The following is a 23,058-nucleotide window of genomic DNA, read 5'->3' on the forward strand; positions in this document are numbered from 1 at the left end:
AAGCAATAATTTTTTTATTTTCTAAAAAAACAAAAACAAATAACAACAACAACAGGCACATCCAGCTTGGATGATGTCACTTTTGCACTAGCTACGCCTCACATCACTCCTTAGGCCACAACAGTAGGGATCCACCTGTCTTGCTGCTAACCAAGAAATAAGTTCCCAGTAAATGTATTCTTGGGAACAAGGGATTTGCCTGCCTCTTTCTTTGATCTCATAGAACCATCCTCACACAACAGGACTGAATTTTCCAGAACACATGGGAATGATCCATTAAAATGCAATCATTTTAATAATATCTGTCAGTAAGGTAAAGTGTTTTCCTAATGATGTTTAAATATTCTATATTTTTCATAAAGTACATCCATATAATCTATGGATTAGGAGGAAGGACCCAATTCTTGTAGATTTTTATATTTTCCCTATTACTTCTATCCACTTGGGAGTATAGTTACTCCTCAATATTTATGGGGACTCAGTTCCAGGACCTTCTGTAGATTCCAAAATCAGTGGATGTTCAAGAACCCCCATATAAAATAGCATAGCATTTGCATATAATATGTACATCCTTCCATATTCTGTAAATCATCTCTAGATCACTGATTAAACCCAATTAAAAGAAAATGCTATGTAAACAGTAATTATACTAAATTGTTATACTAAATTGTTTAGTAGGTAAGGACAAGAAAATAAAAGTCTGTACAAGTACAGTACAGATGAAGTTGTCTTCACAAAATAACTTTTTACCTCAGCTCCTTGAATCCAAGGATACAGAACCACAGATACAGAAGAATGACTACACTACATCTTTGTCCAATCTGATAATCTCTAACTTCCCATTGGAGAGCATAGTTTAATTACTGAGATAATTATCTTGTGCTTTATTTCTTACCTGTTGTACTTGATATTTGGTACCTTTTATTAATATTTACTTTTTAGTTTTAGGTGGATACAATATCTTTATTTTTATGTGGTAACAGATGATTGAACCCAGTGCCTCATGCCTGCTAGGCAAGCATTCTACCACTGAGCCCCAACCCCAGGCTAATGTTTGATACCTTTTACCAATCATTTTCTTTTTGGGGGGAGAAGGTGAAGAGGGCTACTTGACTTTAATTGAGTATCCAATTGCATCACCTCTACTGGGCTTGTTAGCTTGACCTGTTTGATTTTTATCAGTAGCTCAGTGAATTACAATATGAACCTTTTGTATCACTGTTCACCCGGTATCAATATTATATCACTTCACACATGATATTAAAAAACAAAAACAAAAAATACACGACAGCCATTTATTACCTCTGACATCCCCAACCCAATAGGGAAAGGTACTGAAAGTCCCAACATCCATGTGAACACAAACTATTCATCCAGTGCCTACTGGAAGACTTGGCCACAATTCTGCATAACACACTCCACTATAGTAGTAGACCTTATAAGTTCGATAAGATCCAAAAGCTGGCATCAGAAGCCCTACAAAGAACCACCAAATGCCAGTCCAATCTTCTGAGCAATCTTCTGTGCCAGTTCCACAGCTGCCTTCCTAATATCACCCTTGCTTCAGAAGACAGACAAGGATGCTTCTCAGAAATGTGGGTGTTCTACTTGCTACTGCAGTCCTTATCACTTTATGAAAGGGACGGTCCTTGGAATCCTTCCGGGGAACATGACCAATGGGAGGGATCTCTGGTCTTACATGACGAATTCATTCCCAAACTAAAGATCCTCTAATCAACTTTACCTATTCCTCGATATTCTATGACAACAGCAACAGTAACTCTAGCTCATTTACTAATAGAATATCTGCTATCGTCTGAACGTTTCTCTCTCTCCAAAATTCATGTTGAAACCTAATCACCAAGGTGATAGTATTGGGAGATGGGTTTCTGGGGGTGATTAGGTCAGGAGGGAAGACCCCTAATAAATGGGATGATTGCTCTTACAAAAGACACTCTACAGAGCTTCCTTGCCCTCCTACCCTGTGAGAACACAGCAGTCAAAACACTATGTATGAGTCAAAAGGGAACCCTCACCAGATTACTATATTTGCATTGATCTTAGACTTTGAACCTCCAGAATTATGAGAAATAATTGCTTTCTATAAGCAATCCAGTTTGTAGTACTGTCACAGTAGCCTACACGGACTAGTATATTATCACCATTTTCTAATATCCAGGTGTTCATGCAAGGACATTAAATCTTAAGTAATGGGAAACTGAACCCTATGGATACACTCCTTCCTGTATTTCCTATTCCCTCTTCCTGGTCCAATAGTCCAAGACCATTCTCAGTCATATCTTTCAGGTCCTGCCAGAACAGTTTGTCTTACAACTCTTATCATAAATAACCCCTTTCCTTCCACAACACAAGCCTGATCACCCTACTTTGATCTCAATTACATCTATTCTCCTCTAGCAGCTTCGAGAAAGTAGCTTCTTGAAGACTCAGGGGATACTGAAGAAAGTGGATGTTCAAACTCTCCAGTGCATCAGCCTCAGTATTGACATTCCAGGTCTCAGAACATCTCTGCTGTTCACCATAGTGCTGTCCTAAGTGCAGAAAAATCACTGCCTGACCTCTCTTGCCATCACCTTTCCAGGTGAAAATCAAGAACTGCATGAACACTAATGTGGTATACTGGATTCAGCAGGGCAGGCTGAGTTTCTATTGCTCCAAGTTCCTGTGGTCAACAGCAGGAGTCCAACTGCTCCACATCCCTTACCACTGCAGCACCTCCTCCACTCACTTGCTGGTTTTGGGCAGAGGGCAAGTAATCTGAGCCGGAGATCTCAATAGAAAGCCTGCTTCCAGCAACTACATTTAAAGGACCAGCTGCGTTAGGCTTCATTTTCTCAAGAGCAAAGCCTGAAAGAAGGATTTGGGGGTGTATGGCAAAACTCAAGAAACACCATTAGAGAAGTGAAAAACAAAAACTGAGAAGGGTAGAATCAATACAGGGTGTGTTAACCAGCAACTCATCACTGCATGTAAGAGAAGCTCAACCTACTCCAGGGAGATAGTAAGAACATGCCACAGAGATGCCCAATCCAAGGGCATCTATGCACCTTTCTAACAACACTGGCTGAGGGCCACTCCTGGCATGTTAGCTTCCCTTTCTAAGCAATGGTACTGAGTGCACATTGAGTCACAAAGGGTGTCCCTACCACCAGCACATGGCTTGTAGAGGATGCTATTACCATTTAAGACAACAGTGAAGATTACTATAGGAATATGACTGTGTAACCAACCCTCAACAATTTAGTACTGGTATAATGCCACTGTGAAACCAACAAGGCCTACACTTTTTGTGGTTATTTTCTGGTAAGCTCACTGCTTATATATCATTCTTTAAATGGTAAATTACATTATCCTTGTAAATTACTTCATCTGGATTTTTCAAAATTATTTGCATAGCACAGTCTGCAATGTCTTTTATGTGGGGTTTGGGGGTTTTTTTTGGCTTGTACTTTTTGTTTTTAGTTACACATGACAGGAGACTCTTTTTTGATATATTTATACAAGGATGAAATATATCTTATTCTAATTAGGATCCCAGTCTTGTGGATGTTCATGATGTTGAGATTCAGTATGGTATCTTCATATATGTAAACAGAAAATTATGTACTTGTTTTAACTTTCTTTTCAATGATTATTTTATCCATTTCTGTCTGAGGTTAATTTGCTCTCTCGCTTTTCTTTTTCTTGGCTGAATAGCTTTTTGTTTGGCTGTATCATCTTAAAAACGACACCTGAGTTCATTTTTATCCTCCATCCTGCCCCCAAACCTCCGAAGCATTTTATGGATCAGCATCCTTAAATCAGAGAAATCATTCAGCATTTGGTTTTTTTGGGGATTGGCTAATTTCACTTAGCATTATATTCTTCAGCTCCATCCATTTACCTGAAAATGCCATGATTTTCTTCTCTTTTATTGCTGAGCAATATTCCATTGTGTTATATATTATCACATTTTCTTTATCCATTCATCTACTGAAGGGCACCTAGGTTGGTTCCACAGTTTAGCTATTGTCAACTGTGCTGCTATAAACATTGATGTGGCTGTGTCCCAACTCTAGCTAGGGCAAAGGGGAAAAGGGGAGAGAAGGGAAAGGAGTGGGTATAGGGGTAGGAAAGATGGTGGAATGTGATGGTCATCATTACCCTAAGTACATGTATGAAGACACAAAGGATGTGTCTTTGTGTATAACCAGAGATATGAAAAATTGTGCTATGTGTGATATGAACTGTAATGCATTCTGATGTCATATATAGCAAAATAAAATAAAAAAAGATTAAATACACTTCATAAAAAGCTTCAAAAACACTACCTGATACTGTTCTATTGTATATATCAATATGAATATATAACAATGGATCTCACTATTATGTATAATTATAATGCACCAATAAAAATACGGGGGAAAAATGACATCTGGATCAATTTTCTGGTTGTATTATTTCATGATATCACCTTAACTTGCACTTCTATAGGTGTGTCCTTCAACCTGCTATTTCTGATCCCTTCATGGTGATAAAGTATTTCCATTTATTTACTTACATTATTTTATTCTTCTCTCTCCCCCTAAACATATTATTCTACTTTAACTATATCCAAAATATTCAGATTCTGATATGCAGTGTTCCCTAAACCAATATTGTTTCGAAATTCTCCAATTTTAGTTTATATTTCTCCTTCCATCCTCAAACTAATGGCCTATGATATTTAAACTTCTGGGTGGAAGGACCATTTAACCCCTGGGTTTTGTTACTGCTTTTATTGCATATGACCAAGAATGCAGTTTGTAACATTTTTACATTATGGAGCTAAGATTTTCTTTGCCAAGAATATATGATCAAGTTTCTGTAACACTTTGTACATTGTTAAAAATAAATCACTAGGGAATAGAGTTCAATAAAAGTAACAAAAGAATTTATTATATTGCTTACCCATATTATCTTTTATACATTTTCTCACCTGACTACTGAATCAAATGGGAACTCAGGCATAAAGCCTATTATGCCCTCTATCATTTTCCTAGTATCCGTCTTTCCTTATTCCATCTTGATTCTATTCTGTTGAACACCAAAATGGCAACTCCTGCTTCCTCTTTATTTGTATTTACTTAGTATATTTTCACATAATTTTTTGCATTAGCCTTTCTGATCCAATTAATTTTAGGTAAGAAAAAAAAAGACTATGAACTGATCAACTGTTCCTTAATGTTTAAAGAAAATTTTTTTTAGATGTTGATGGACCTTTATTTTATTTATTTGTTTTTATGTGATGCTGAGGATCGAATCCAGTGCTTCACACATGCTGAACAAGTGCTCTACCACTGAGCCACAACCCTAGCCCTGTTTAAAAATTTTTTGGTTATTTTTTCTAAGGTTTTTACTCTTCAGCCATTACCTTTTGTCCAATGCTACAGTAATCCATCCTGGTCCTTCGACCCACACCTATCTTCTTATGACTGAACTCATCAGTTTCAGGGAAGTCTCTCTCTGACTCAGCCCTTCACTAATGAAGCAACCAGGGAGCTAACCTCACTTTCACCTGTATTTAATATTCTCAGACAAAACCTCCCCTGTGTTCTCCATCTCATCTAATGTTCGAGTGAAGCAAAAGGGCTCCTGAGCAATCCTCCCTCCCCCAATGCTACTGGTCTTTCTTCACACATCTGTTTATTTCTGAATGGTGCTTTATACATATACATGAAGGTGGAATTCATGGTGGTATAGTTACACAAGTGCATAGTGCAGTTTTCTTAAACTCACTCCATATTTGTCCCTGTTCCTGCCCTCCCCCTTCCTTGATCTCCTCCTTTTACTCAATGGAAACTCCCTGTATGACATCTGATCTACCAAACCATTTTTTCCTTGTATTCTGCTATAACATCAGCATGAGAGAAAACATTTGACCCTTGATTTTCTGAGTCTGGCTTATTTCACTTAGCATGATGTTCTCAAGTTCCATCCTTTTACTGACAAATGCCATATTTTCATTCTTCTTTATGACTGAGTAAAATTCCATTGCATATACATACCACATTGTTTAAATCCATTTATCTACTGATGGGAATCTGGCCTGATTACACAATTTGGTTATTGTGGATTGTTCTGCTATAAACACCAATGTAGCTCTAGCACTATATTATGCTGATTTTAGGCATTTTGAATAAACACTAAGGTAGGAGAATTGAGTTATATATGGTGGTTCCATTCCTAGTTTTATAGGAGTCTCCATCCTGCTTTCCAGAATGATTGTCCTAATTTGAAGTTCCACTAACACACTATAAGCGTACCTTTTCCCCTACATCCTCACCAGCGTTATTATTTGTGTCTCTTGATAACTGCCTTTCTGACTGGAGTGAGATGAACTCTTAGTGTGATTTACATTTCCCTTTTTACTAGACATGTTGAACATTTTCTCATATATTGAGAAATATCTATTTAGTTCTTTTGTCCATATATTAATTGAGGTATTTGATTTTGTGGTGTTAAGTTTTTTGAGTTGTTTATGTATTCTGGATATTAATTCCCTGTGTCAGAGAAGTAGCTGGCAAAGATTTTCTGCCTTCTGTAGGCTTTTAATTTCATGCCATTCCACTTATTGATTCTTGGTTTTATTTCTTGAGCTTTAGGGTCTTGTTAAGGAAATCAGTGCTTGCATCAATATGATGGTGTGCTGACTGTATGGTTTCTTCTAGCAGTTGCAAGGTTTCCGGTCTAATTCTTAAAATGTTAGATTTACTTTGATTTGATTTTCCTACAAGGTGAGAGAGAAGAATCTAGTTTCATTCTTTTAATATGAATATGCAGTTTTCCCATCACCATTGTTTTAAAAGGCTATCTTTCTGCAACATATTTTTGTACCTTTGTCACGTATCTCATGACTGTAAGAATGTGTGTTTGAATTTGTGTCTTTTATTTTGTCCCACTAGTCTTCAGTGATGCCAATACCGTACTTTTTTTTAAATTATGATAGCTCTGCAGTATCATTTTAAGTCAAGTATTCTGCTGCCTCCTGCATCATTCTTTTTTCTCAAGACTGCTCTGGCTAGTATGGGTGGCAAACTTCCAAATGAATCTTAGGACTGTTCCCCCCCCCCCATATCTGTGAAGAATATTGGTAATTTGAAGGGGACTACATTGAATCTGTATATTGCTTTTGATAGTACAGACATTTTGACAGTATTAACTCTACCTATCCAAGAACATGGGATGTCTTCCCATGTTCTTAGGTCTTTTTCAATTTTTTTCTTCAATGTCATATTATTTTCATTGTAGAGATACTTTATCTCCTTGGTTAGATTTATTCCCGAGTATTTTATTTATTGGTTATTTTTAATGGAATGGTTTTCCTGATTTCTTTCTCACCAGAAATCACTTTTGAAAGAAAAGCTATTAATTTATGAAATTTATATTCTGCTACTCTGCTGAATTCATCATCTTATGGTAGAGCTTTTTGATCATGCCATCATCAAATAAAGATAATTTGACTTCTTTTTCTACTTGAATCCCATTAATTTCCTTCGCTTTCCTGATTGCACTGGCTACAGTTTCAAGAACTATATTGAATAGGAGTGGTGAGAGTGGACAGCCTTGCCTTGTTCCCAATTTTGAAGGAAACCTTTGTTTATCTCTGTTCAGTATGATAGCTTCAGGTTTGTCACATACAGACTTTATAATGTTGAGGTAGTTTCTCCAACATTTTTACCATGAATGAATGCTGAATTTGATCAAAGGCCTTTTCTGAACTTACTGAGATGATCATATGATTCTTGTCCTAAATTCTATGTATTCTATCAGTCCTGGAGGGCAGATGCCCTGACTGCATCTTCTCAACAGACTGGATGGGCTATTGAGTTCCCTTAGTTACCTGCTTCACTGATGATCAGTCTTCCCACTTGTTAAATCTGGAGCCAAGGAAATGCTGGGAAGTGCACCCTTCCTCTAATCTACCATCTTCCTCCATATTTTCCATTCCTGAGTTTTCTGTTTGTCTTCTGCGGGGTTTCTCTGGTGGTATTGGGGACAGAGCCCAGGATCTTACACATGGGAGGCAACCACTCTACCACTGAGCTGCATCTCCTGGGTTTTTTAAATTGTATGTTTAGATAGACTGAGGTACCCATGCTGGCCTCGTACTAGCAATCCTCCTGCCTTGGCCTCTCAAATCGTTTGGATTGATGATGCGTCATCATCTCTATAATTCTGGAGCTTTGTTAATTCTCAACTTACAGTACTCTTTCCTGTCCACAATTGTTTGGTTAGCAGCTTTTAGGTGAGATTCACTGCCCTGTCAAGAGTTCTTTTGCTTTGAGGATCTTCCTTTGCTGGATTTTGGAGGATTTTTATTAACCAAAAAGTTTTGAATTCCACTCTATCTTGAACTTTAATTGGTACGCTGGACCTTCATTGGTAATGAGTCTGGCTTTGTTCACCCATCTATAACAGGGGATGTACTCCAGTTAGAGATAAAACCTGCTCTCATCAAGCAAGCCTTCTGTCCCACTTCAGTGAATCACAGGGCAATGTTTTAGGATGGTGTGGGGCAGACTCTAAGTGCCATTATCCTGTTTCAGAAAGGCCAATTTCATGTTTTTCTTCTTCACCATGCATCTTGGAGGCACCAGCACTTTATGGGTAGCCCTTTTGCACCCCAGATTTTCCAAATTGTACCTTATGACTTGCACTTTTTCCAAAAGTGCCCTCATCTTCAGGCAGTGGCAATCACCAAATCCATAGGCAGGGGCATCGTGCCATACAGAAATCCTGCCTCTTCTGGAATCAGAAGCTCAATGATGACAGTGTTCTGGAACAATCTCCCTTCTTTGTAACATCTTGGCTCTGGAGCAGACACGCTATTTTTTGTTATACTCCCTGACACTTGCAAGAAGCTGAAGCATGTGGTATTTTATATAATATTTTATGCAGCACACATGAGTTGCAGGTGCAGAAGACTCTATCTGTCATGGGAGTTGGCCTGTGGTACTGGATGGCTCCACTATCTTATGGACATAGAAAGTTTTAAAGGAATCTTTTAAAGCTGCCTAGTGTTACCATTTCTCTTCTAAGCTGAAGATCCTTCCGGTGGAGCTCACCAACTTTCCACCCAGGCTTCCCACAAATGGTACACTCTCCCCAATTCTGAACTGTCTGCTCTTGCTGTCAGCCCTTGAAGTACTTTTACAAGGCCTAAAACATATATCCAGCTTTTCAGAAGTCATAAACAATACAAACCAGCATGAAGAGGAGGACGAGCAAAGCAAAGGAGGACAGTGCACCATGCTCCCAGTTCTTAACTGTAGGGACACTCATCTCTTCTGATTTGTTGCTTTTGAGCATCTTTCTCATACGCTCAATTTTGTTTTAAAAGTGTGTGCTTTCTTTTCTTTTCTTTTTTTTTTTTGTTTTTAAAGAGAGAGAGAGAGAGAGCGAGAGAGAGATGAGAGAGAGAGATGAGAGAGAGAGAGAGAGAGAGAGAGAGAGAGAGAGAGAGAGAGAGAGAATGAATTTTAATAGTTTTTGGCGGACACAACATCTTTGTTTGTATGTGGTGCTGAGGATTGAACCCAGGCTGCACGCATGCCAGGCAAACGCGCTACCGCTTGAGCCACATCCCCAGCCCTAAAAGTGTGTGCTTTCTTCACAGTAAGTATGTTCATACAAGTCCAAAAAGATCTCAGCGTAGTTCAGAACTGGTGCTCTGATCCTGTTGACCTGGACAAGCTTGTTCCCTGTGTCCATGTTCCAAGAGCATCTTGTGCAGACCTATCTAAAAAAGGCATAACGGGCAGCTGCAGAGCAATGCTCATCCCCAGTCTCTGACAGCATCATGGTGTCCTCATTTTGCATCCACACAGCTGTTCATCAACTGTCACATACTATGAGCTCCTTAAGTGCTTCTGAAATGATGATGATTACTTGCTGAGCCTCGTCATGTCTGATCAAGACTGAAACAAAGGTGACTGAGCCAATAAAAATCTTTTATACGCTGTTAAAATCAGTAACCGTCAGTCCTTCAAACCCCAGCAGTCAGGGGAAAGAGGACTTAAAGATTTACCAACACTGTATTTTGGAATAAAATAAAAGTTGAATAAAATACTCTTATGCATGTAAAGAAAAAGACACATCTGCATACACACATATCCACACATACATATGTACTTATCTGAAAAACAGAAATCTAGATATTATGTGGCTACCATAATTAACTCAAAGAGTTAAATCATACCATCTTACTGACTCATATTTTAGAGAAGAAGGATGTTATCTACACTAAATATGCTAAAAATATTAGAAAACTGTACTGAACTTATCCCATAGACATGTAAATGACATGGGAACATCTAAGAATCTGACAATTCTACAAACTTTCCCTCTTTAGTTCACAGCTTTCATGTGAATTTACTCTTCATCGAATTACTCTCTCAAAAGGAAGATCTACTACCTTTCAACTTATACAAACAATATTTGTAATGAACAAAAGATTCAACTTACCCTGGTAAAGGTTCCTTCAAAACTATGAATATCCAGTTGGGGCTTCTGAGCATAAACATAAGCCCTGATAGAAAAAAGGTCCTGGAATACAGAACATGTGTATTAATTTCAATGTTATAATTAAATAAAATGACATGGAAAATTTTCATTTGCTAATTAAATTCTTCTTTATGCTCTGTGCTACAAGTGATTCTTAGATCCTGTTTGCCAGCACTCTGAATTAGGATGGAAGGTAACAACAAAGCAGTGCTAAAGCTCAACAGAAACGATCACTTCTCTTCCCTCCGAGAAATGCGCAGTGTGTATCAGAACCACCTGGGAGAAGCTGGGAAAGCACACATTGCCTGGGGCTGTTCACAGGATTTCAATCTCAAGGTAGAGCCTGAAGGCACAATGGTACCCCACAATCCCACCTCATCCTTGGCTCACTGTCCCTGAAGGACAGGCCTGACAGCATGGAAGCCCTTTTGCCCAGGGAACACGAGCTGGGAAATCAAGAAGAAGGACAGATTCACAGTCAGTCCTAGACATGGAAAAGTATAGACTTCAGACCCCTCTGTGATGCACAATTTTGGAACCAGCACCAATGCCCAGGGCTCATTCTCTAAGGGATAACATCTGAACTTAAGCTGCTTGTGGTCAGTCTATGCCCCTGCTGTGGAGGACAACTGCACAAAAAAATCTGTTCCCACCCAGAGCTGTACATCAGGCAGGCACACAACCTCGAAGCCTTGGGAGGGTCCCATTCTTTCCTGTGACTTGAGACGCCTCCCCAGGGGTATTTCCATGCTGTGTAGTGTGCTCTCTCTGTTCCAACAGCTGCAGCTCACAGCAGATGTCTAAGAACCTGAGTCCACTCCCCTCACCTGTTACTGCATGCACACCTTAGAAAGGCAGGAAATGCAGAGAGTGCTGGTGCCCAGACACCAAATCATCTTTTCTAGGCCTCTCCCCAACAGATGATTAGGACAAAAGATGGTATTACACAGTCATTCTCAAAATGATTGAAAATTAATAATTCCTCTTGAGAAACTGTTAAGCATGATATGTCTTTATGGTTAGGCTGTATAAAAAAAAAAATGTTTTCCTTTTTCTAAAAAAGACTGTGTCCCTCTTGAATACAATCCCAGGTAAAAGGTCTGGGGAAGCATAGGAAACGTTCAAGTCAAGATGGTCAAATGAAATACCACAACTTTGTCTTTTTTGTTTTTTAGTATTTAACTTTTTAGTTGTAGGTGGACATAATACCTTTATTTTATTTGTATGTGGTGCTGAGGATTGAACCCAGTGCCTCACGCGTGCTAGATGAGCAGTCTTCCTCTGAGCCACAACCCAAACCCTATATGACAACTTTGTGACAATAAAACTCCAACACCTAGGAATGTAGAGGTAGGGAGAGGATGAGGGGCTGGAAGGACCTTAGATCTCAAAACTGTCTGGAAGCTTCCCCTCTTGCTGCCTTGGCAAGCTTCTGCAAGTGAGTAAGCTCCAATGGGCCACAGAGCCTACAGTCCCTACGTGACAGTATAGAACTCCTCAGATGAGTTCTGTGGCAGGTAGACCAGCTTTGTTTAACTGGCCACAGGGAGCAGCATCTTGAGGAAACTGAGTACACTGCCAGCGGGGTGGGTGTTGTGTGGGAGACTTCACATAGCCTCCTGAGGGGCCTGGTCCTCAGAAGGACCTGCATGCAAGGTGTGTTCAGGGAACAAGGGTTCAAGAGAAAGGCTCTCCACCCCTGAACTGTTCTGCAAGCAATCTGACTTCCTTCTGGTATTCCAGACTCATGGTGTGTGCCTCTGTGGCTGGCCCTTGATAAGGGGCTGAGCCATGAGTCTCTGTAGATCCCCAATAGGCGGCACTGCACACGCTGGTCACATGAACTTGTGAATGGGTCCAATGCCTGCTTTCCTCTGGACTCTCAACATGTCCCTTGTTGGATGTATCCCTGCAATACCTCACAGCCATGTGGGGGATAACTCTACCTGGTTTCTGAGAGTCCTAACGAATCATCAGAGCTAGGAGTGGTTTTGATGATCCCTGATACAAGGAACTTGCCATTTTTATAAATTTGATTTCCTTTCTGAGTATGAGTAAAAAACCAGAGTTTGGAGAATAGGGTGACCAAAGCATCTGAAAAGTAAGGGTAAACTAAAGTCTGGGAGAAAGAAGCACCTCATAGAGGGGCCTGAAAATCTGTTTATAATCTTAGTCTGGCCCCTGAACAAATCATGCACAGTCCAAGTTTCAAGCAGCCCAGCTAAGGAAAAGAAGTGAACAAGGGCCTCACTCAAGCTAACCACAGTTAAACCTAACCAAACTCCAACACTCTTCAGAAGAACCCTATAGGATCCTGTGTCTCTATAATGTATCATCACTAAAGCTGAAGATACAATTCAAATTTCCAGACAGATAAAGAAGCAAAACCATAAAACTCAGCCAAAGAAAGAATGCAATGGGTGAAGACCAGTCCTGAACACACTGAGCATGAAAACCAAGAGATGAGAATTCTAAAGTAGCTTTCTAACACTTCAGACACATAAAATATGCTCCTAAAGAAAAATCACTGCAGAGAAAGAAAGAAAAGGGAAAAGAAAACTACCTGAAGAAACAATGACCTAGAATATTCCAAATCTGCTGACTGCCCAAAATGTAGATTCAAGATTAAAAAAAAATTAAAACTATCAAATTACTACAAAGACAAAGACATATGGGGAGTGAAATCCTAAAACACCTAGAAAAAAATCGACAAAATACCACTGACTTTTTACTACAAATAATCATGGCAGAAGACAACAAAACAAACTACTTTAAGTACGGATATGGGGAAAGGTCAACCCAAAATTCAAAGCCAGCAAAAGACCCTTGAAGAACATAGAAGAGATAAAGCCATTTTCAAAGGACTTAAATGAGAACTAATTTCAGTGGCTATCCACCAGCTATATATACATTGACAGAAGTTCTTCACCCTGAGGGGAGATGGCATCAGGAAATGACAACTGTCCATACAAACATCAAAAGAAAAATCCCATTTTTTCACCTAATTTCTTAAAAATACTCAATTAAAAGCTAAAGTGGAAAAAGTAGTGAAAGAAGACATGAGAGACCAAAGTTGGCTCAGGCTTCAGGGCCCAATGGGAAGGAGGGCAAGGAGAGGATCGATCAAGAAAGGAAAGATGGCAATTATTGATTAGTCAAGGTCTCTGAAAAGCGTGCCAGACAGGATCAGCACAAAGCTTTGGAAGATTCATCTTTAGACAGGAACAGGAATCATCCTTCGTTATCAGAATAGGCAAAGGAGGAAGAGAGGCAACAGGCTTTACTGGCCAAGAACTGCAGAAACTTCTGCTTGATGGAACCCTTTTCTGCACAGGCAAGACCATGTGTTGAATGACAGTGAGATGAGAAATGAAGAGGAGCCAAGTTTGAGAATGCTGTCACTGACAGGAGAAACCACAGTTACCTAGGTAGGACACATGCAGAGCGGTAAAGGTCTCTTGGGAGGATGCCAATGCTGGTCATCATAAAGCTGTTTTCCACTCTGGCCTACATTCTGAGTAATGCAGACAATGCATTTTCCATTCTTATTTAACTTTTTAATTGCAGCAGTGGTGTTTATTTCTAAGAGGTCTTATTTTTCACTTTTTCTTTTCTCATAGCTTCTATTTTGTTTAAACTGTAAGAAACTCTCAAATTTCAGCTTGAGACTGGTCTTTCCCCTTCCTGTGGATTCTACACATGCATTCCAACTATCTCCGCAGAAGGCGGAGGCAGAATGGCTGGTGGGCTTCCTCATGCTGCCCTCACAGGCACCTTTATGCTGTCTGAAACTTTCATACTGTCTTTCATTTCTAGATGACATATTGACTTCTGCTTTTCATGTTTCATTAACTTCCCACTTTCAGTGAGATGGAACATATAAATTTATGAACTGCTTAAACTTTTACTCAAAGAACAAGAGCATAGTAACTGACACTAATTTAAAAAAAAAAAAAGGCTAAAAAGAATATCCTGTTCTCATGCCAATAAAATCCTCTAAGAGAACTAACTGAATAGTTGTAGGCTACTCAATTCAATAAGCAGCATAAGAAATCAGGGACACTCGGGCTCAGCGGTAGAGCACACACCCAGCATGTGTGAGGCCCTGGGTTTAATCCTCAGCACCACATAAAAATACCTAAATAAAATTAAGATATTAAAAAAAAGAAAAGAAAAAAGAAATCAGAGACGCTCAACAGAAAGCCAAATTAAAAAGTGGAATGGCAGAAGTTATCCTCCATCTTCCATCCTGCTTCTTTTCTCCTTTTAAAACTAACTTCCAAGCCGCAGACAGGTGGCTTCCCAATACATTTCTCAGCATTCTCCACAGCCGGATGTGAAAGTGTGGCTGATTCTTGCCAAGCAGCATGACAAGCAGTAATGCAGTCCATCTACCTTCCTTACCCTCTGTTGCTGGCCACTGTGCAATCAAGAGCTGCTGAGACCTCTCGTGAGAAGTCACCTGACAAAAAAACAAAACTACCCCCACTAGCCTTGGACTACTACTTTTGGGCCACCAAATGAAGGAGAAAAGGTTCTCTCTAGACTCGGGGTATATCAGTTGAGTTTCATTTTTCAAATCAGAAGCATTCTGAATTTAATAGCAAAAGGGTATCTCATACAGAACATGATGCTTCCAATATCAGAGAAAGGGAAGAAATTCATGACTAAACCTCCAAAAATACTCTCAGAATGTTAATGAAACAACTCTCCAGGGAAATACCACTATATGACCCAATGAAGTTGACCACTGCCCAAAAGGTAGAGGAGCAGCAGTAGCTTAGGGCGTGCAAGGGCATCTGCCAGCAAACACCACAGGAAGAAGACAGCTCCTCTTCTCCTGCCTTCCAAACTCCTGTGAGCACAGTCAACCATGAAAACTGATTTCCATACCTTCCAGGCCTCCAGGATACAGGAGGCTAGTCCTCAAGTTCCCAGGGAACACAGGCTGGATGGTGAATGGAGTGAAGCAGACCCTATAGCTTAGACGACATGGGAACTGACATAATTTATGCTCAGGTTAATTAAGCCAAGGTGGTTTAATAAAGAAGAAATATATGGTATAATAACTTGAACTTGTGAAAATACTACCAGAATATTTAATAAGAAGCCAAAAGAATGTGGATAAGGTAAGTCTCAGAATCATTCTTCACTTAATATCACAGTGATTTCAAAACATGAAACTTTCATCCCGCACCCTACCTTGTGATACAGGAAAATAAAAAGCAAGCCAGCAACCACCCTCATTTCTACATGCAGCGGACACTTACAAGAGCGCACTTCATCTGGTATATTAGACATCAAATGACTGAATAATGGCACAATAATGAGAACGTCATTCGAAGCTTTTCACGATAATTTAAAAATCATTCTGAAGTTTTCAATAATGTAGGAAAGCCTCTGCTATTAGGTCAAGGGTAACATTTGTTCGCATTACTTAAAGGTCATTAAAATACATCCTTAATCATAACATGTGGTTCATTACAAATAAAATTGCCTTGCGTTCAATAAAACTAATTAAATGTAAATGGTATTGTTTACTGCTGTATGGATCTTTTGAAATAAATCAGCAAGTCATGATTTATTGAAAATTACTAGGGCCTCATGGTTGTTAATAAATTTGCTTGATCACAAAAGCCAGAAACATATTTTCCAAATGTCTATGGTGCCTGGCAACAAGATCAACAAATGGCATCTGAGCTGCGGGACCTGCACACAGCTTTCACCAGGGCTTCCCGAGGGCTCAGCTCTGGCCTCACCAAGGACACTGGGATGGCAGTGGAACCAGCAGAGCCCACTATGGGCGGCCTGCCTCTATTCTTAGGAAAAGCTTAATGTGTGCAGGCTTGCTGACTATAGATGCCATGACTGCGTGCTCTGACGTGACACAACTGGCAATGCCAAACAGAATATCCCCAATCCATAACAGCAAAGACCTGGGAGTCAAGACAAGCAACAAACCAAACTGCCTTGCCAGTGTCCTTATCAAAAAGATCAATATTTAAAATAACCAATTTTATGAAGCTACAAATTTCAACTGATTAATTAATTAGAATTCAGTTAAATTTTCTTTCTTTCTTTCTTTTTAAGCAAATATTCCTTTTGTTTCATGGTCCTATCAAAATTTGAAATATTTAATAACCACATAGATGTTTCACTCAAATGCTAAGTCATGCTCCCTACTGAAGTACAAGGGCCATAATGTTTTAAAAGTAGCATTACAACAGATGTATAAGCATCTAAATAATCTCAAATATATATTTACATGAGTATGTGTGACACTAATAAAAATGAAAAAGAGTATTCTTACCATATTTAATAGGATGTGACATGCCTTTCTATATCAAAGATATTACCCAAAGTATAGATAATAGCACACTTAAGTTTTAAGTACTTCATTAGTGTATAATTTAAGTACAATATACTACACACAAAGTATAAAATTGTGTGCTTTGATGTATGCCTAAACATTTCCATCAGCCCACAAACTATTTTCGTCCACCTTTTAGCACTACCATCTACTATTCTTCTAGAATTTTCTATGAATACAATTACATTCTTGTTTGTTGGTCAATATTTGGCTTTTCTTTCAGGCACATTCAGATTTTAATTCTGTACTCTTAGCAAAATTAAATCTATTACAAAAATTATCAAGTAGTGTGGCCATTCCCAAGCACCCACCACCAGTGAACCCCAAGATTCTTGCAAGGAGTTTTAGGGGAACACACAGAGGATAGGGCTATCACCCAAGAGTGACAGCAAATAAAATCTTCTTCGGTCTTCTAAAGATTCCTGTCTCCCTTTCTCTTTTAACCTGGGGAAGACTGCCTGGGGATATTCATCAGAAAAATAAACAAAGGATACAAGGACCAACTATGTAGGCAGGGAACAGTAACACTAACCCAGAAAATAGCTCAAATAACATCACAATGTCAACAAGCTGTAAGATGCCCAATAAACTAATTTTAACAAACATTGAGAGAATAACAAACCAGATATCTTAAGACTAAGATAGTGGTGCAGCTTTATTTTGCCACATCAAAAAAATGAAAAGCAAATGGAAGCTACTGGGAAGCAGGATACTGGTGAGCAAATGCCAGGATGGGAGCCATGGGCAAAGAAAACTCTGGTGGAGAAAGGCATGACTGCAGAGGGGAAAGTGGACTGACCGTAAGGAAGGCTTGACCTGGCCAGAGTGCTCACTGGGCAGCACAAACTGAGTGGCACAATGCAATTTCCTTCTCAGGGGTCCCTGCACACCCTGTAGAACTGCAGGGAGCACTTCAGAAACTGTGTTACTATGAAAGCTAATGACCAGCCTCTCACTTTTAGCCTCTACCTATGGAGAGATGTACAAGGCAGTTAAGATGACAAATGGGTACTGGTAGCCTCCGGGCACAACACCAAACCTGAAAACATAGAGGAAAACATACCAACATTGTCCCAACTAAAAACAACACTTTTATAGGCAAAAGCTAATATTATAAGCTAGCAGTTAAGAAGCAGATGGGGATGCTCCACCTGTAGCATGTACTAGGGCCACGGTATGTAGACAGCACAGGCACGTTCAAACTGGATGATTACAGTCAAACACTGCAGAACCATCTGAGAGCAATGGTAAATTGGTGGAAAAAACAACAGTTGTTCAATGAATAGTACTAGTGCAGCCGACTGAGGGGGTTTCTGTTTTCTTAAAAAAGTATGAATTCTCACTTATGCTGGTCCCAAAATAAATGTCTGTTGGATTAGAAATTCTGTATGAAAAACAGAAATCACTTAAAAAGTAATCATTTGAAATACAACAATGAGTGGAAATAGTCTAAGCATAAAATCAAAGGCAATAACCATTTTAAAATACTGGCAGGTTATATTATATAAACATGCTGAACTTTTATACGGTTTAAATAAAATCTTGTAAAACATATAAACCTTACATGAAACAGACTTAAAACATAACGCTGAGAAAACACCCTACCTACAAACAGCAGCTGGGGCCACACCTGCTGCACAGGTGTGTAGCTGTGTGGTGAGGAGGGAGCATCCTTCCAGGAAGAATGTGTGCACAGGGCAGCCGATGCTACAGGCAAATGCTGAGGGCTTCTTCCATTTTATGACTAATGCATTATTTTTAATGCACATTTTACTATTAGTCAGTAAAAATAAATAAACTTCTATTCTTTTTTGAAGGAATGCATCCTAAGGACTGAGGAGCTTCTGAGGTAAACAGAGGGTACATACCAAGTCCTCTCCCAGAGAGAGGCTACCTGGTCGGCAAGTTCAGTCCTCCAGGCAGATGTATCCCTACTGACAAGCCAATCCTCAAGAAACCAATACCTATTTGCTTTAAATTTAGTTATCATCAGAAATGCCATGTAGCTTGTATAGTCCACAGGCACTTAGTTCTCACTAAAAAATAATCAAGGATTTCTTCTATAAGCAATAGTGAATTAACTGGTGTGAGACTTGCCTTCCCACTGAAAGCAACTAGAACAGTCACTTTCAGACACTGGACACAATGACCTCAAGAAACAAACACAGCCATGCATCCCACAGCAGCCCATTCCTATACTGGGGTGATTACACCCCACAGGGTGAGAGTAACAGCTAGGCAGGGAGACAGGCACCTTGAGCTCTGGAGACCAGACCTAGGTAAACTGTGCTGGCATTTGCAGGTAGTACTGGGAAGAAGCCAGGCAAACAAAGTTGCAGAAACCTGCTACCAATTGTCAACATGTACACACACAGGGTGGGATTACATCTGGCCACACCAAGCATTAACAGAGAGCTCCAAATTGCATCATCCCAGGGCAACAGAGCTGGGGAGAGACTGAGAGTCAAGAGGGGCTTGCAATTCAGTAGGTCCTGGAAGGATCCCAGAAGGACTGCATCCTGGGAGCAGGATAAAAAATCCAGTATCTACTCATGGCAAACCTCTCAGCAAATGAAACATCACAGTAAAGGGACTCTGGTCCATCCTAACGAAGTTTAAGAACAAGACTTGAAAAGAGAAAGCCCATCTACAAGTTGCTAAAGTAAAAAAAAAAAAAAAAAAAAAAAATTAAAAAATAAGAGGCTCTGAAGTAGGAAAAAAAATCCCTAAAAATTTTATAATATCCAGCACCCAATTAAAAAAATATCAGACATGCAAAAAAACGCAGAAAAGTGTGACCTATCACAAGAAGAAAGTTTTAAAAACAGAAACATAACCAGAAACGACAGAGAAATTGACAATACAGAAAGAAATTAAGTATTATAAGCTGCTGAAAAATCTGATTAGTTCCAAATCCATAAACAAAATTCACTTCATAATTAAAGAGTTTCCCAAAATGTAAACTCTTGGATCAAATGGTTTCAAAGGTGAATTTGTTCAACATATAAAAAAAGAAATAACACCAATCTTACATCAACCACTTGAAACATACGAGAGGCAAAATGACTCTCTAAATTGTTTTATGAAGCCAGCATACTCCTAGATATCAAACTAAAGACATTAAACAAAAACAATCCTGAGCAATATCCTTCCTGAACATAGACATAAAAAATCCTTAACAAAATGTCAAATGCTGCAATATGTATGAAGGACTCTCAGCAAGACAAAACAGTGTTCGTCCCATTCTGCTGGTAGTGTAACAAGCATAAAAACTGGTCCACAAAATTATTATTAATAATGGTGAAAAACCACATGCTCACCTCAATAGATACAGAAAAGCCTTTGAAAAATCCCGTACCTACTCATGGAAAATCTTTCAGCAAATGAGACTAGGAAGAACTTCCTCAACCTGATCAAGGTATCCATGAACGACTGACAATTATCCCTACACACAAGGGCTGAATATGTCCCCCAGGATGAGATGGAACACAATAAATGGTCTCTGCACTTTTCTCCAACACTGACTCAGGTCAAATGTGATACTGCAAGTGAAGAAACAGATGGCTGCTATACAGACTGGAACGCCAAACTTAAAGATCTCCATTGCACAACCACCTAGACAATACTTTCTAGGTGGGCAGACACTACACCAAAGAAGATACACAGATACCAAACAGCATGTGAGGCAAAGCTCACAAAACAAGTCATCAGGGAAATGGAACTAAAATGGCAGAGACCTCACCACACAAAGTCATGAATAATAAGATCAAAATGGTGACAACACTGATGTTGCTGAAGACAGATACTGGACCACTCTTCCACTCCTAATGGAGACAGTGAATGGTACTGCCATCATGAAAAACAGCTGGGCAATTACTCTGACATGCAGAAGCTGCTTGTATACCTTCCCCCAAAACCCTTTGGGTGGGAAAATGCCTCAATGCTATATTTGTGACTTCAAGGCATGGGAGCTGTCCTACTGTCCCCGACCACTGGGAAGATACGAGAGTCAACCGGTTGATGGGGGCAATGATAGCAAATCTGACTCCTATAATCTCTTCATCCACTGGTCTAGGAGAATCTGCCTTCTGTCATCATCAATCATAGAAAAGAAGAGCTGTGACAACTCAGAACACAGAGATTAATACCTGATATATCCTACAGAATGTAAAGAAGCCATCACAGAGCACTGAGAATTAACAGACTACAACAAATCATCTAGATGGTATGCTATTGGCTTTAATGGAGAAATCCTGATCCAGAGCAGAAATTCAGGCAGTTTTCGAAATAAACTTCCAAACTGGGGAATGAGTGGGACTATAAGATATACAGAGACAAAATAAGAGACATATTTCTATATGTTTAAAATTGGGGAAATTAAAGGGAGGACACACACTTCCATATATCTGGTTTTACTGATTTGGAGGATTACAATATACATGAGCATACATGTACACTGCCTGTTGGCAAGCACCAACATGAAATGGCAAAGGTAAGGGACAAACAACCAAATGAGAAAAACAGGAAGGATGTGATGGAAAATTCCAGTCTATTAGACTTCCAAGAAGTATAGATTTAAACAATAGCTGTCAACGTTCTGTCAAAATGAATTTTTTTTCTTTCATGCTTATGTTAAATATTTTAAAAGATAATGTCTGGTAATCCATCTGTCACTAGTTACTGAGTGTTTTGGTACAACTCTTCTCCAACAGTTTAGAAAAACCAGAAGCCTGAAATTGTGGAACATTTTATCCCATAATTCTTGCTATCTGACCAGCTATTTGGATGCTCTCCACATAAGATTTGCTACTTGGATGCCCTCTTTTAGTGTCAATATATTTTAAAATAAATAAAGTAGAAGTTGCTTCCCTGGCTCCATGGAAGGGTGCTAGAGGAGGCTGGTCAGCTAAGAACGGTCACTATGCACCTCAGGGTGAGAAAACTACAACCTGTGTTCCAAATCTAGCCTGGATTCACTCTGTATGGCAGTAGAGGCAAGCATATGTGGTATTTTTAAGTTGTCAAAAGAGAAAGAAAGAGAGGAGATGGTGATGGTGACTCTGGACAACACATTCTCATGTGATGAAGAATACACAAAGGAATAAGAAGCTTGTTGGGGCCCACTGGTTCTGAAAAAGCCAGAGAACACAGAGAAATGACTTCTAATGTAGGGACTACCTGAAATAAACACTGTAGATGGAAGAAGCATGGCATCCCAGCCCCACATGTGCCACTTTCTAGTTTCCAGAAAGTGCAGCAGAGAGAGATTCGGTGGCTCCTGCTGTCCACAGCAGCTGCAAACCATCTGCAGCATAAGCAGTAGGTACTCCCATCCTGATGCAACTACACAAAGGGCAGTGACGGAATCAGCAGTACCTAACCTTCTTTCCACAGCTGAAACAACTGTGTGGTCAAAGGTCACCCTAGACACTCTCAATCTTGCTTTACTCTCCATGGAATCATCGAATCACGTAAGACAAAGCTGTTCTCACTCAGATCAATACTAGATACAAGCTAAAAGAAAACAAACATCAAATGACCACAACTAGGGTTTTTTTCAAGAATGGAGGGAAAAAACAATACATGTATGCCAGTATAGAAGATTCTTTTTTTTTCTTTTTTTTTTTAAATATGGGATGCTTCACGAATTTGCGTATCATCCTTGTGCAGGAGCCATGCTAATCTTCTCTGTATTGTTCCAATTTTAGTATATGTGCTGCCGAAGCACGCACAGTTTAGAAGATTCTTGACATTTGTAAGAGCTGTTTTAGAGATCACTGGAAATAAACACCATCCATGACCTTGCTCTCTGACCCAACCTCTACCTTCTAAAGTGACATACAAACACTTGGTGGACTCAAGCTGGAGCCTTTCTCCTTTCCCTGGCTCAAGAGACACTGCAAAACTCACTTCCTTCTATCAGAGAGGTTCTCCATGCTTCATTAGAAAGACAGACTGGGCTCAAACGCTGATTAAACCAGGGTTGAGTCCCAGTCTCTCAAAGTAGTACCTTGAGTAGCTATTAGGGAGTAAGCTAGTTAGCAACAATGGACCTTCTGTGTCCCACCAAAGTCCTCAACTTTGAGATTATTTAATGAGAATGTAAAAAAGTAGAAAAAGAAAAATGAAAGTCTAAAGTGTGA

The 23,058-nt window shown here is 39.4% G+C and overlaps 1 protein-coding gene and 1 non-coding gene across 6 annotated transcripts in view; both read right to left on the reverse strand.

The window, feature by feature from the left end:
- The window catches only part of Atp9b (ATPase phospholipid transporting 9B), a 258,083-nt gene that overhangs the window by 134,612 nt on the left and 100,413 nt on the right, over nucleotides 1-23,058 (reverse strand). For all 5 annotated transcript variants that reach the window (XR_003302966.2, XM_026412454.2, XM_026412453.2 and 2 more), the window contains exon 9: nucleotides 10,507-10,587. Coding sequence is in view for 4 of the 5 variants with exons in the window: in XM_026412454.2 (XP_026268239.1) it covers nucleotides 10,507-10,587 (81 nt within the window). In the remaining variant the exon portion in view is untranslated. The remainder of the gene's footprint in view (nucleotides 1-10,506; nucleotides 10,588-23,058) is intronic.
- On the reverse strand, nucleotides 22,541-22,643 carry LOC113199481 (U6 spliceosomal RNA). The gene has a single exon (XR_003302967.1). It is a non-coding gene; the product is annotated as a U6 spliceosomal RNA (small nuclear RNA).

This window comes from Urocitellus parryii, chromosome 13 (genome assembly GCF_045843805.1).
Source record: "Urocitellus parryii isolate mUroPar1 chromosome 13, mUroPar1.hap1, whole genome shotgun sequence".
Lineage (NCBI taxonomy): Eukaryota > Metazoa > Chordata > Mammalia > Rodentia > Sciuridae > Urocitellus > Urocitellus parryii.